At 61.9% G+C, this 12016-nt stretch overlaps 1 protein-coding gene and 2 long non-coding RNA genes across 3 annotated transcripts; 2 read left to right on the top strand and 1 right to left on the bottom strand.

Annotated features, from left to right (window-relative positions):
* Positions 1-949: 949 nt before the first annotated feature.
* LOC140619711 (uncharacterized) lies at positions 950-11759 on the bottom strand. Its single transcript, XR_012019536.1, has 2 exons — positions 11649-11759; positions 950-6060 (listed from the first exon to the last, which is right to left on the bottom strand). It is a non-coding gene; the product is annotated as an uncharacterized lncRNA (long non-coding RNA).
* On the top strand, positions 3761-7556 carry LOC140619704 (uncharacterized). The gene is made up of 3 exons (XR_012019534.1): positions 3761-4180; positions 6006-6885; positions 7038-7556. It is a non-coding gene; the product is annotated as an uncharacterized lncRNA (long non-coding RNA).
* Positions 8468-10470, top strand: ADRA2C (adrenoceptor alpha 2C). The gene has a single exon (XM_072803530.1). The coding sequence runs from the start codon at positions 8468-8470 to the stop codon at positions 9905-9907; it is 1440 nt and encodes a 479-aa protein (XP_072659631.1). The 3' UTR covers positions 9908-10470.
* Positions 11760-12016: the final 257 nt, after the last annotated feature.

The raw sequence follows: 12016 nt of genomic DNA, 5'->3' as shown, positions 1-12016 counted from the left end.
GATCAGACACTTAGTAGCTTACAAGAACACACATTTATTATCTTGCAGTTCTGCAGGCCAGAAGCTTAAAATGGGTGGGCAGGACTGGTTCCTCAGGGAAGATCCAGTGGAGAACCCGTTTCCTGGTTCTTTTCCAGCATCTAGAGGCTTGTGGTCTCTTCCTCCAGTCCCCCACCCGCTTCTGATATCACAACTGCTCTGTGACCCACCTTGTCTCTGTCCTTCACTTAGCAGGACCCTCGTTACTACATTTAGGGATAACATGCCAGCTCACAGTCCTCAGCTGAATCCTACCCGAAGGATCTTTTTAGTGCTTCAGGTCACATGTCCCAGTTGGGGCAGTGAGGGCACAGGTGTGTGTGTATTTTGTCTATCACAGACTGGCACAGTGATTCTGAGGAGGCAGCAGGGGTTGTGGACAGCAAATCGATCAGGGTGCAATCAGCCCCGAGCTACAGAACCTCCTCACAAAGGGCTCAGACAGCAAGGCCACTTAGCATCCCCTCTGCAGGAAGCCTGACCAAGGATGGATCTCGGGTGGGTTCACTTGGAGGCTCCAGAGCAACAGCATGAAGGACCCTGGCTCCTCCCCCTCCAGTTACCATCCCTATGTCCAGCTCCTCAGGTCCCAAGAGCTGCCCGCTGTGAGCCTTGCACCCCTGCACTTGGGTGACCAAACAAGAAGAGAGGCAGCTGGCCTTCGTGTATATTTCTTGCTCATTATCAGGGAAGTGGTACTGGCTGAGACTGGCCGTGTGGCCTCTCCTCCAGCCACTGGGAAAGGGAGATGGGTCCATCGTAATAGGCTCAGCGGCATCAGGACTCTTCCTCAGTGCCGGGAAGGTGTACCCCTTTCCTAGACACATCGCTGTTCCTCCACCAAAACGAACTGGGTGCATGGGTGTATTAGTTATCAAGGTTGTATAACAAATTACACAGATGGACCAGCTTAAAATGACACACATCTATTATTACCTTACAGTTTCTATAGGCCAGGAGTCCAGGTGCAGGCTGACTGGGTCCCCTGCTCAGTGTCCAAAGGCCAAGATGAAGGTATCGGCTGAGGCTGAGATTTCTGAGGCCCATGGTCCCCTCCAGGCTCACACAATTGTCAGTGGAACCCAGTTCCCTGAGGTCATGGTCCTTGTGTTCTGGTTGCTATTTGTCAGGGACTACTCCTGGCAACTAAAGGCCATCTTAGATCCTGTCTTTGTATCCCCTCTCATGACACTGCTTCATCTTGGAGGCCAGCAGAACCTCTCTGATACTTTCAAGGGGTTCACCTGATTAGGTCAGGCCCACCAAGGATAATCTTTAATTAATTCAGAGTCATCTTATCAGGGGCCTAACTAAGACAGTGACACTCTATCATATTCACAATCAAAACAGGGGATCACTCCAGGGCTTGGGTCATTGGGGGTCATCTGAGAATCCTGCCAACCTCAGCGGCCCAGGAAGCAGTGAGTGCTAGCTGCTGGGTACATGGCATGCCCACCCAGAAGACACTCCACTGCCTTCATTTTGGACAGACTGCTACCTCCTCATCCTCCAGTCTGGGCGGAGCCCTTACTTCTTCCAGAAAGTCTTCCCCGAGCCCCCAGACAGGCCAGAAAGCCCTCTTGGGCCCTGCTACTTGCTCCCTCCATCTTCTGGCACCTCCCAGCTGGTTACTGCCTGTGCCTCGTCCCCCATGCTGGGCCTGAGTAGCACCTTGCTCTCTGTAGCCCACAGGCACTGGCCACACTTGGCATGAAGCAGGTGCCCAGGAGATGCCTGCTGAACAGATGCTGAATTTCCAGGGGGTGACATGAGGGGCCACACCTGAAATCTGCCCCAGAGCGGGAATGGGGAGGGTCTTCTGGTGGGTGGGCAGACTGGCGGACAGGGTCACTCCAGGCCTCAAATTCTCCACCTTCCGGCCTCGGCTTGGTGGTCACTCCCAGGAGACCCCTTCCGAGGCCACCCACTATGGAAGCCAGTTATTGGGGCAGACTCAAGGCAAAAGCAAGTGGGGGCCAACAGCCTAACAGTGGGATGGAGGGGAGGGACCCTGTCCCAGGCTTGGACCCACATGCAAGACCTCTGGGCTTGACTATTCTCTCCTGCAGAATGGGACGGTCACACACGGTCCCACTACCCATGGACTGTTCAGGCCAGGCCTGGCCAGGGGGACATGCTCCCTCATGGTGGCTCCTATGAGTGCTGCCAACGGGCAGGGGCTCTGGGGGCCTGGGCAGGAGGTGGCCAGGGTGGACTCTGGATCATTAAGATTCAGAGATGCCAAGGGTCATGGTCCAGGGAACCCTGAGGGGGGCGGCTCCCTAAGCCCAGGCGGGGGCCGGTGGAGCCATGTCTTCCACCTGTTCAGGTGTGTGATGAGCAGAGGTGAGAGCAAGTGCTCCAGGCCCAGGGAGTAGCAACCGAGGCAGAAGAATGGTGGACACGGCAAGGGACCCTGCAGCAAGCAGGCCCTGAAGTAAGAGCCCCGCAGACACTGTCCCCCAGAGCTGGGACGTCAGCCCTCGGGGACGTGACTCTGTTGTTGCCATCTACAGGCTGAGCGAAAGGAAAGGCAGCTTGCTAAGGTTGCATGGGGACACCTGGTCAGCCCGACTCTAGAGGCCAGGCCTAGGAGGGTCTTGAATGCCAGGCTCAGGCATCTGGGCAGCAGCAAGCCTGGTAGGGAGGACCCTGTCAAGCCTGGAAGCAGATGGCAGAGGGGCAGGCCAGACGCAGGATGCCACGAGAGGACGGTGCGGCAGCCAGGATGCGCAGGGGACAGGAGTGAGCTTGACCTCCGGCAGGCCCTGGGCTGAGTGCGGTCCACAGCTGGTGCTGAAGAAAACACGCTGACCCACTGCTTTCATCTCTTACCCTCATTGCAAATCAAAGCCGGTCCCTGAAGCAGTTCTTTCTCTAGAAGGACTTGTGCCAGCTCTGAGAGAACTCAGCTGTGCCAAATCCATCAATGTGATCAATATTGCAATGGATTTGGTCTGCGGGTTAGTGCATGGAGAGCCAGGCCCCGGGCCAGCAGATCCAGGCCACGGTCTAAGGTCTAACAAGACAAAGCGCTTCTGGAATTCTTCAGGGAGGGGCAGGCAGAGAGGCAAGCCTCATTTTTCCCTGCTTGTCTTTAAAAATGAAATTTCAAATAAACACAGGGGGCGAAAATCCTCAGCTCGGCTGGAAGAAGGAAACAGGTCTTCTTGGTCTGGAGCCTGGGAAGCCAGGTCAGTCTCCCTCTCACTGCACCTGCTACAGAAGAGGAAGGAGCCTTGTTTCCCTGCCTCCAGGCCCTTGCCCCTCCCCACCGCTGCGGGCGCCCAGCAGAGGACCAGATGCAACACCCACTTCCAGGAGCTCACAGCCAAGTGGGGTCAGAGCTGGCACGGACCTTACAACTCTCCAGTCTAATATCCCCACCTTACAGATGGGAAGACTGAGGCCAGGAGGCTGCCAGGTAGCAAGCAAGTGATGAGCAGGAGCTCCTGTGCACATCCAGCATCAGCAACGTCCACAGAATGGAGGTAGAGAGGAACCACCAGGCGGTGGCTCAGGGGCCTGGCAGCTCCGGGGTGAGGCATCCCTATGCTCTGCCGGGCACCACCTGCGCTGAGCACACTCTAGATGTCCGGCCTGGCCAAGGAGCACGGAGGACATCGGGACCTCCATTGTATTCCTGACTCACCCTTTACCCCCAACTCCTCCACCAGCTTTGATTGAGCCCCTACAAGAGCCATAGTGGGGCCCTGCACCAGGCAGTGGGTGAGACATGGCCTGCTCTCAGGAACCCCCAGTCGAGAGGGACAGGGTCTGATGACGGCCTGCCCCTGCCGGGCGCACAGGCGACCAGCTAAGTAAGGAAGGGGCTTCTGCTCTAGCCTGGAAGATTAGGGAAGTCTGCTGGGGAATCGTGTAAACACATTTTGAAGGAAGAGAAGAGCCCTGGGGATAGACGAGGCCCAGAGCTGCCAGCCTGGAGAACAGCATGTGCCAAGGCCCAGAGTCCGCGGCAGGCAGTGACGAATGGGCTTGCAGCCTGGAGGGAGTGGGCTGAAGAGCCATCTGAACGAGCTGGGCGGAGGTGAGCAGGCTGAGGAAGCAGAGCCCAGCCGGAAACTAGGAAGAGCTACCGGCAATGGGGCGGCCGAACACATCCTCCCCACGGCCTGGGAGGGTGAGTAAGGCCTTGGGCACCTGTGCGTGTGTGTGTGCATGCATGCCTATGTGGGGGGTGAGCACACACGCTTGCACGTGTGTTGATACATGTGAGTGCATGCACGTATGAGTGGCTATGTGCAGCAATGTGCACGGATACATGTATATGCACATGTGAGGCATACATAAATTTATGCACCTATATGCATATAACAAGTGTACATGATTTTATGCAGGTGTGAGGATCGGGGTCTATGAACATGTACGTGGATAGTAACTGTGTGTGCATGAATATCTGTGTGTGTAGTGTATGAAAGAACACACACAAGTATGTTCATGCCTGCCTGCCTATGGAAGCACATGCATGCATGTGTGCACATCACATGTGCACATAGATATTCATACGAAAGCCCTATATAATTTACATGGCTGCGTGTATGCACATATGTATGCAGCACGCATGGATGTGTGTCCATATGTATGTGGTTACACCAGCATATGTGTGCACAAAAATGTGTGTACATGCATGTGTGTGTACATGTACACATGGGTATGTCTGTGCAAATGAACAAGTGCATGCAGATATGTGTGTGCATGTGCACCTGAATACATGTGCACGTCTGTGTGTGTGCATGCATAGCTGCATGCAGGGAAGCAGGTCACGGAGACACACTCTCCTCCACCAGGACAGGCCACTGGTGGAACACAGAGCACTGCCCCCCAGGTGTGCACCTGGTAGGCATGCTTCCAGTTCCCTTCTCACAGCATTGGGGGCCAGGAGCCAATGTCCTACGGCTGTGTGGCCCTGGGGGGACCAACCATTCCTTCTGGGCTCCACTCACTCATCATGGGTGGGAGGAAGGGCCACCCTGCCTTGGCAGCTCCAAGAGGCTTCGCTGTTATAGGACTTTCCTTGTAAGATGTCCCACGCCCCTCCCCAGCGCCTTCCCCTGCCCCCTCCTTCAGGGCAGCCTGAAGCCTTAGAACACCCTCCCTGTCATCCCTCTGGGTCCTGCCAAGCCTGGGCTGGGCCATCAGCAACTCACGGGGACAGGCAGCCTCTTCAGGCACATGCTGTTTTGCTGGTTACAGGATAATCAGGAGCAGTTTGCCAAGCCTCATTTTCAATGTCTGGGGTAAGAGGCCTCTCTAGCTCCTTTTGGAACAGCTGCAGTCCCTGGGGCCTCCCTCCCTGCACGCAGGCAGGTCTGCGTTCATACAGCGCAGCCCCGGAGCCCAGCCAAGGCCTTCTCTGCCCCGAGGACTCTTCAGAGGACTCAGCCCTCCTCTCCCCCTCTGGGCCCTGATGCACAGGAGAGGTGCTGCTTCCTTCCTCTTCCTGGGTTGTGCCAGGGAGACGGTGCCAACGCTCCTGAGGTCAAAAGGCCAGCCAGGCGTCCCCAGGGGCCTGAGTCACTGGGCCATCCAGGCACTCCGGATGTCCCAGCCTGGCCTGGCGAGCCACTTCCTGGGCAGTGGGAAGTCCTGTCTGCTTCGGGCCCCAGGTACTGTGTCCTTCTTCCTCCAAATTCTTCGTGCTGGCCATCCTTGATTACGAACATGTGAGATGTCCAGTGCAGCCAGGACCCTGGATGTCCCAACAACCCCAGGCACCCTCCCCCACAAAGATGAGAACCCACATTGTCAGGAGGAGGCCCATGTGGCTGGCCAGCTGCTGGGGGGAGGGAGCTCCCTAAAACCTACATCTGACCCCTGCCACTTCCTTTTTTTTGGATCCTCCTCTGGCTCCCCCTGCCTCTAGGACAAAGCCCATCCCCCTACCCCAGAGGAAACAACCCATAGGGGCTTCTCACTTCCTAATAACTTGCCTCCATTCTCCAAAGGCAGCTCAGAGATCACCTCCTCCAGGAAGCATTCCTTGACAACTCCACTCCCAGCCTGAAGGATGAAGTCCAGGGCACTGACAGCATCCACTGCAGCATCACAGTGTGTGGTACCAACCATCCCAGGTGACAAAAGGCCCAGTACGGACCAGGGTGGGTGTATGCCAACCACGGAGGATGTGAATACAAGCACAATCCAGGCCTCCTTCCTGGACTAGGGGACCCTTTCCCAGGGATGGAGCCTTTCTACCTTCTCTGGGCCACATGCATCTCATATGCACTTATGGCTTTGCTCCCAAAAAGTGCACAAAAGCCCAGGACTGGCTAGGGTGGTTTGGCCCTTCTTGGGCAGTGTCACCATCCAGAAGCTGATTGCTGGCCTGGTCCTGGCCTGACCCCTCCTCCTCCGTGTAAGGGGGCTGATGAGGATGCTGGGCTCCCAGTGGGCATCTCTGCTATGACACCAGTGCTGTGCCACATAAGACCCTTTGAACCTTTCCAGAGCTCAGAGAAGACAAAAGGCAGCCCCAAAGCCACACACATTTCCAGGCTTTGCTACCGGGATGCTCTAATCCTCCCCTGTACACCTTCCTAGAACCCAGAGGCACCCCAGCCCCAGGCCCCCAGCCACAGGCCCCTACCCTTCCATCTGGGGACACAGGGAAAGCTGCTGGCCTGCCTGGGTGCTTTTCTGGACTGCGGGGAGGAAAGGCCCTCCCCTCCTCCTGGCAAGAAATGTCAGGCCTGGGAACTCCAGCCTCCTCCCCAGGGTCTGTCTCCCACAGACCTCGAGCTGCCTGGAGGTGGGAACCAGCGTTCTGCACACGACGGAGCGACAGTGCACGTTTGCTTAATGAATGCAGAGGGACATAAGGCAGGGGTAAGCCGGGGGTGGGGGAGACACTCCAACGGCTTGCCCCTAAGCCCGCAGGAATAAGGCACCCACGCAAACCCGCCCATCATCCGGGAAATTCAGTCTGGGTGTTTGTCAGAGGCGGTGATTTTGAACATCCCCCCCCCCCTCTTTAAAAGCAGGGGCACGGAGCATGGGAATTAAACTTCAATAATTGCCAACATGGATGCAGAGCCTGGGAGCCTGCCCAGGGCTTCCACTGGCACCGCCGTCATGATTCATGCTCCAGCAGCGCTTGGAAGTGGGCAGAGAAGGGAGCTGAGGCCGAGGGGCAGGGAGGTGGCTCTGCCCTGGAACCACCACCAGGGATCGCAGCCCGACCCGGACTCCGCAGGACCCCTGCGCACCCAGGCAGCATCGCGTCCTCCGCCAGGCAGCGAGCGGTTGGCTCTCCAATCAGGCGGCGGACCCCGAGCCGACCGGTGCTGCGCGCGAGTGTGCGCGCCCGCGTGTGCGTGCGCGTGTGCCCGGGGGAGGCTAGGAGGCTCTTGTCTTAGAAAGAGCAGGTTTCTGGAACTCACCGCCCAGGCCATCCAGCACTCAACCCCGTCCCGCAGACCGCAGTCGGCCCTGGAGGGGGCGCCCTCGCCGTGCGCGCGCGCCTCGCGCCACCGCCCTGGACTCCTCCCCGGCGCCGCGCGGGCAGGTTCGCCGAGGCGGCAGCGGGCTCCGGCTCCCGGGCCCGCTCCCCCCGGGCCGGCAGCGCTGGCCTGCCCGCCAGGCCGCCCCCGCCCGCCCGCGCCCCGCCCCGCGCGCCCGCCCCGCTGCGCAACTCTACCCAAGTTGGAAGCCGAGGCCGGGCGGCTGCACTCGCGCCGAGCGCACGGCGGCGGCGGCGGCGGCGGCGAAGGAGGAGGAGGCGGCGGCGGCGGCGGCGGCGGCGGCGGCTGCAGCGCAGCTAAGACGAGCGAGGCAGGCGAGGCGGAGCCCGCACGGCCGAACGCGGACCGCGGGGGGCGCCCGCGCCCGGAGCAGCGGGAGAAGGACGCGCGCCGGCGCCGGCGCCCTGCCCGGGAAAGTAAAGTTGGAGCCCGGGGCTGCGCGCGGGCGCTGGGGCCCGGAGGAGCGGCGGCCCGCGCCCCGGTGCGCCCAGCCCTAGCCGGCCGGATGGGAGGCGGAGCGCCCGGGCCGCCGCCGCCGCCGCCTGCAGCCTGCGCCCCGGTCGGGCGCCGGGGCCGCGGGGCCGCTCGGGCACGCCCGCTCGGGCGCCGCATCACCCCGGGCTCGCGGCCGGGGCGCTCCCCGTGAGCCGGGCCGAGGGCGGGGCCGCGCGAGGACCCCGGGACCTGCCCCCCTCCCCCCCGCCGCCGCGTCGCCGCTCGCTCCGGGAGCCTCCTGCTCTGCACTTACGCGCGCGGCAGCTGCGGGGAGCCCGGCAGCCACGCTCTCCGGCGCGCCGCCCGCCCGCCGAGCCACCACGGCCGAGGGCCGGCTGCGGGGCGCCCCGGGAGCAGGCGGCGATGCGGGCGCCGACCCGGGCTGGGGGGCGCCCGAGCTGCCGCGGCTGCGCCCCGGCTCCGGGCGGGACCGCGTAGCTCGCGGGAGGACCATGGCGTCCCCGGCGCTGGCGGCGGCGCTGGCGGCGGCGGCGGCGGTGGCGGGCCCCAACGCGAGCGGCGCCGGCGAGGGGGGCAGCGGCGGGGCCGCCAACGCCTCGGGCGCCGCGCCGGGGGCCGCCTGGGGGCCGCCCCCGGGCCAGTACTCGGCGGGCGCCGTGGCGGGGCTGGCGGCCGTGGTGGGCTTCCTCATCGTCTTCACCGTGGTGGGCAACGTGCTGGTGGTGATCGCCGTGCTGACCAGCCGCGCACTGCGCGCCCCGCAGAACCTCTTCCTGGTGTCCCTGGCCTCGGCTGACATCCTGGTGGCCACGCTGGTCATGCCCTTCTCGCTGGCCAACGAGCTCATGGCCTACTGGTACTTCGGGCAGGTGTGGTGCGGCGTGTACCTGGCGCTCGACGTGCTCTTCTGCACCTCGTCCATCGTGCACCTGTGCGCCATCAGCCTGGACCGCTACTGGTCGGTGACGCAGGCCGTCGAGTACAACCTGAAGCGCACGCCGCGCCGCGTCAAGGCGACCATCGTGGCCGTGTGGCTCATCTCGGCCGTCATCTCCTTCCCGCCGCTCGTCTCGCTCTACCGCCAGCCCGACAGTGCCGCCTACCCGCAGTGCGGCCTCAACGACGAGACGTGGTACATCCTGTCCTCCTGCATCGGCTCCTTCTTCGCGCCCTGCCTCATCATGGGCCTGGTCTACGCGCGCATCTACCGCGTGGCCAAGCTGCGCACCCGCACGCTCAGCGAGAAGCGCGCGCCCGCGGGCCCCGACGGCGCGTCCCCGACCACGGAGAACGGGCTGGGCGCGGCGGCCGGCCTGGGCGAGAACGGGCACTGCGCGCCCCCGCGCCGCCCGTGCGCCGACGTGGACCCGGAGGACAGCAGCGCGGCGGCCGAGCGGCGGCGGCGGCGGGGCGCGCTGCGGCGGGGCGGGCGGCGGCGCGCGGGGGGCGCGGGGGGCGCGGGGGCGGGCGCGGACGGGGACGGCCCGGGGCGGGGGCCGGGACCGGGACCGGGGCCCGGGCCCCCCGACGCGGGCGCCCTGGCCGCCGCCAAGTCCCCGGGCCCCGGCGGGCGCCTGTCCCGCGCCAGCTCGCGCTCCGTCGAGTTCTTCCTGTCGCGCCGGCGCCGGGCGCGCAGCAGCGTGTGCCGCCGCAAGGTGGCCCAGGCGCGCGAGAAGCGCTTCACCTTCGTGCTGGCCGTGGTCATGGGCGTGTTCGTGCTCTGCTGGTTCCCCTTCTTCTTCAGCTACAGCCTGTACGGGATCTGCCGCGAGGCCTGCCAGGTGCCCGACCCGCTCTTCAAGTTTTTCTTCTGGATCGGCTACTGCAACAGCTCGCTCAACCCGGTCATCTACACCGTCTTTAACCAGGACTTCCGGCGGTCCTTTAAGCACATCCTCTTCCGACGGAGGAGAAGGGGCTTCAGGCAGTGAGCGGCAGCGGCAGCGGCGCCCCCGGCCCCGCGGAGACCGTGGACGGCTGGGGCCTGGGAAAGCTCGACCACCCCGCACCCCCAGGGGAAAACGGGGGCGGGGCAGCTGCCCCAGAGACCCGGATCGATCTGCCTCCAGGGCGCAGGGGAGCGCACGGGCAGGGCAGGAGGGTGGGCTGAGAATGAGCAGGGCACCCCCCGGGGGAGCGGGGAGGAGAGAGGGGCGACCCCTCTGCCTTCCCGTCTCAGCCAAGGGCTGCTTCCGGGCTTTAGCTTGGATAGGCTCTGGGGGAGCCTGCAGAGGTGCGGCTGGGGGGTCAGGGTCTTAGCAGAAGTGAGTGCAATCTCCCAAACTGGGGAGAAAGGAGCCCCCCCCAACACACACCACCACCACCCTACCCCCCTCTGAGCAAGGGCTGACTTCCCCAGGACCTAGTGGGGGCGGCTGTCTTGGAAGAGGAGAGATGCAGTGACAATCTTTGGTTACTGAAAGTATTTACATGTTTGCCAAAAATGACAGCCAAAACAACCAAACTATTTTCTAAATAAACCTTTGTAATCTAAGTATTGGGTGCAGCTGTCAGTCCTTAAGCCCGCATGGTGGGAGGATAGGGGGGTACCTTCCAGACCTCACCCTGCCTACCCTGCCCCTGGGGGTGGAAGGGGGACACTCCGGGTCTCCAGATTCCAACATCCCCTCGTGCAGGAGAAGGAGGGTGTCTTTTTTTTTTTTTTTTTAATGATACTAAAGGTAAAACTCTGTGCTGTAATTGGCTGAGAGAGAAAAGAAACCAAGCACCCCCCACACTGGGTCCCAGTTTAGATCCTGGAGGTCTGCCCTCCCTCCCTCATCCCTATCCCTGCTCCCCGCACCCCCACATCCAGTTCCTGGCCTGGGAGCCCCTCCCCCGTGGAGGGAGGCAGGGCTCCTTGGATCTGAGGCTCCAGTTCCACCTGCCTCCGGGGTAACTTCAGATCAGTCCCCGACCTCTGAACACTTTGTGGGTTTGCCACTTTGGAGGAATTGCCATGAATGAGAGCTGCCTCCAAGGGGGCCCCATCCACAGATGGGGTGAGGTCCAGGCCAAGACAAGCTTCCAGATCCTTATTCTATAGCAGAGACCTTTATCAATTTCTTGCTGTTTTTGGATATTGAGGGGCAAAAGCAATGGGACCACCTGCATTGGCTGGGGACGGGGCTGGGGCCTCACCTGTCCTCCCGAAACCCCACTGCCCATGCAGCCAAGCCTTGCCTTCTTGCTCAGCTCCCCCTGCCCCCAGGTGTCTGTACTCACTCCACACTGAGGAGGGGTGGCTAGAAGAAGCTGGCATTAAGTGTAGCAGTTCTCCCCCCAGAGTCTTCCAGTCCCTATCACAGAGTCTGGAAACCCCTGGCTGATGGGGGCTCCTTCTGCAGATCCCTGCTGTGGCCGTGCTGTCCTCCTGTTGCTCCCTCTCTGGTTCTCCTTGGCCTTCCATATGTACCCTCCTCCGCCCAGCTGAGCTCTTGCTTGGATCCCCATCCACCTGTCCTTGACCTAGGGTGGCCATGGGTGTGTCCTCTGAATGTCTCAGCCCCGGGTCCTGCCTTCATTCCAGAGTCACTGACCCCTGAATCAGGAGCCGGGTCGGGGCGGGGGGATGCTTAGCTGGCCTAACTTGTTGGGGCTGTCCCTTGGAGACCCCTCCTCTGCAGCTGCCCCATCCCATCACCCCAAATTAGGTTTCTCAGGACACCCTACCTGGGACGAGCTCTCCAGGACCATGCCCACCCTCAATCATGGCTCAGGGACAGGTGGGGGAGCTGAGACCCAGAGCAATGGAAGGATGGAGGGGGCAGTGGGAATGGCCGGTCAAAGCTGAGTGGGGCATCCCTGACCTGCTACCAGGCAGGGGCCTGACAGGCTGTCCATGTCATAGGCCGGGCTCTGTTGCAGCATTGCTGAGCTAGCTTGGACAAACCCCTGCCCTTCCTGGGCCTCAGCACCCCTTCTGTGAAGTGGTGGTTGGGGGGTGTGGGTTGTTGGAAGCTCAGGCCCTGCCGGGCTGGCCGATCCATGGCCCAACCTGTGAGCTGAGTGGGAGGTTGGCGGGCCTGGAGAGGTGACCT

This window comes from Canis lupus, chromosome 2 (genome assembly GCF_048164855.1).
Source record: "Canis lupus baileyi chromosome 2, mCanLup2.hap1, whole genome shotgun sequence".
In the NCBI taxonomy this organism is placed as follows: domain Eukaryota; kingdom Metazoa; phylum Chordata; class Mammalia; order Carnivora; family Canidae; genus Canis; species Canis lupus.
The sequence above is the reverse complement of the archived record's forward strand: the minus strand, read 5'-3'. Positions and strand labels throughout refer to the sequence as shown.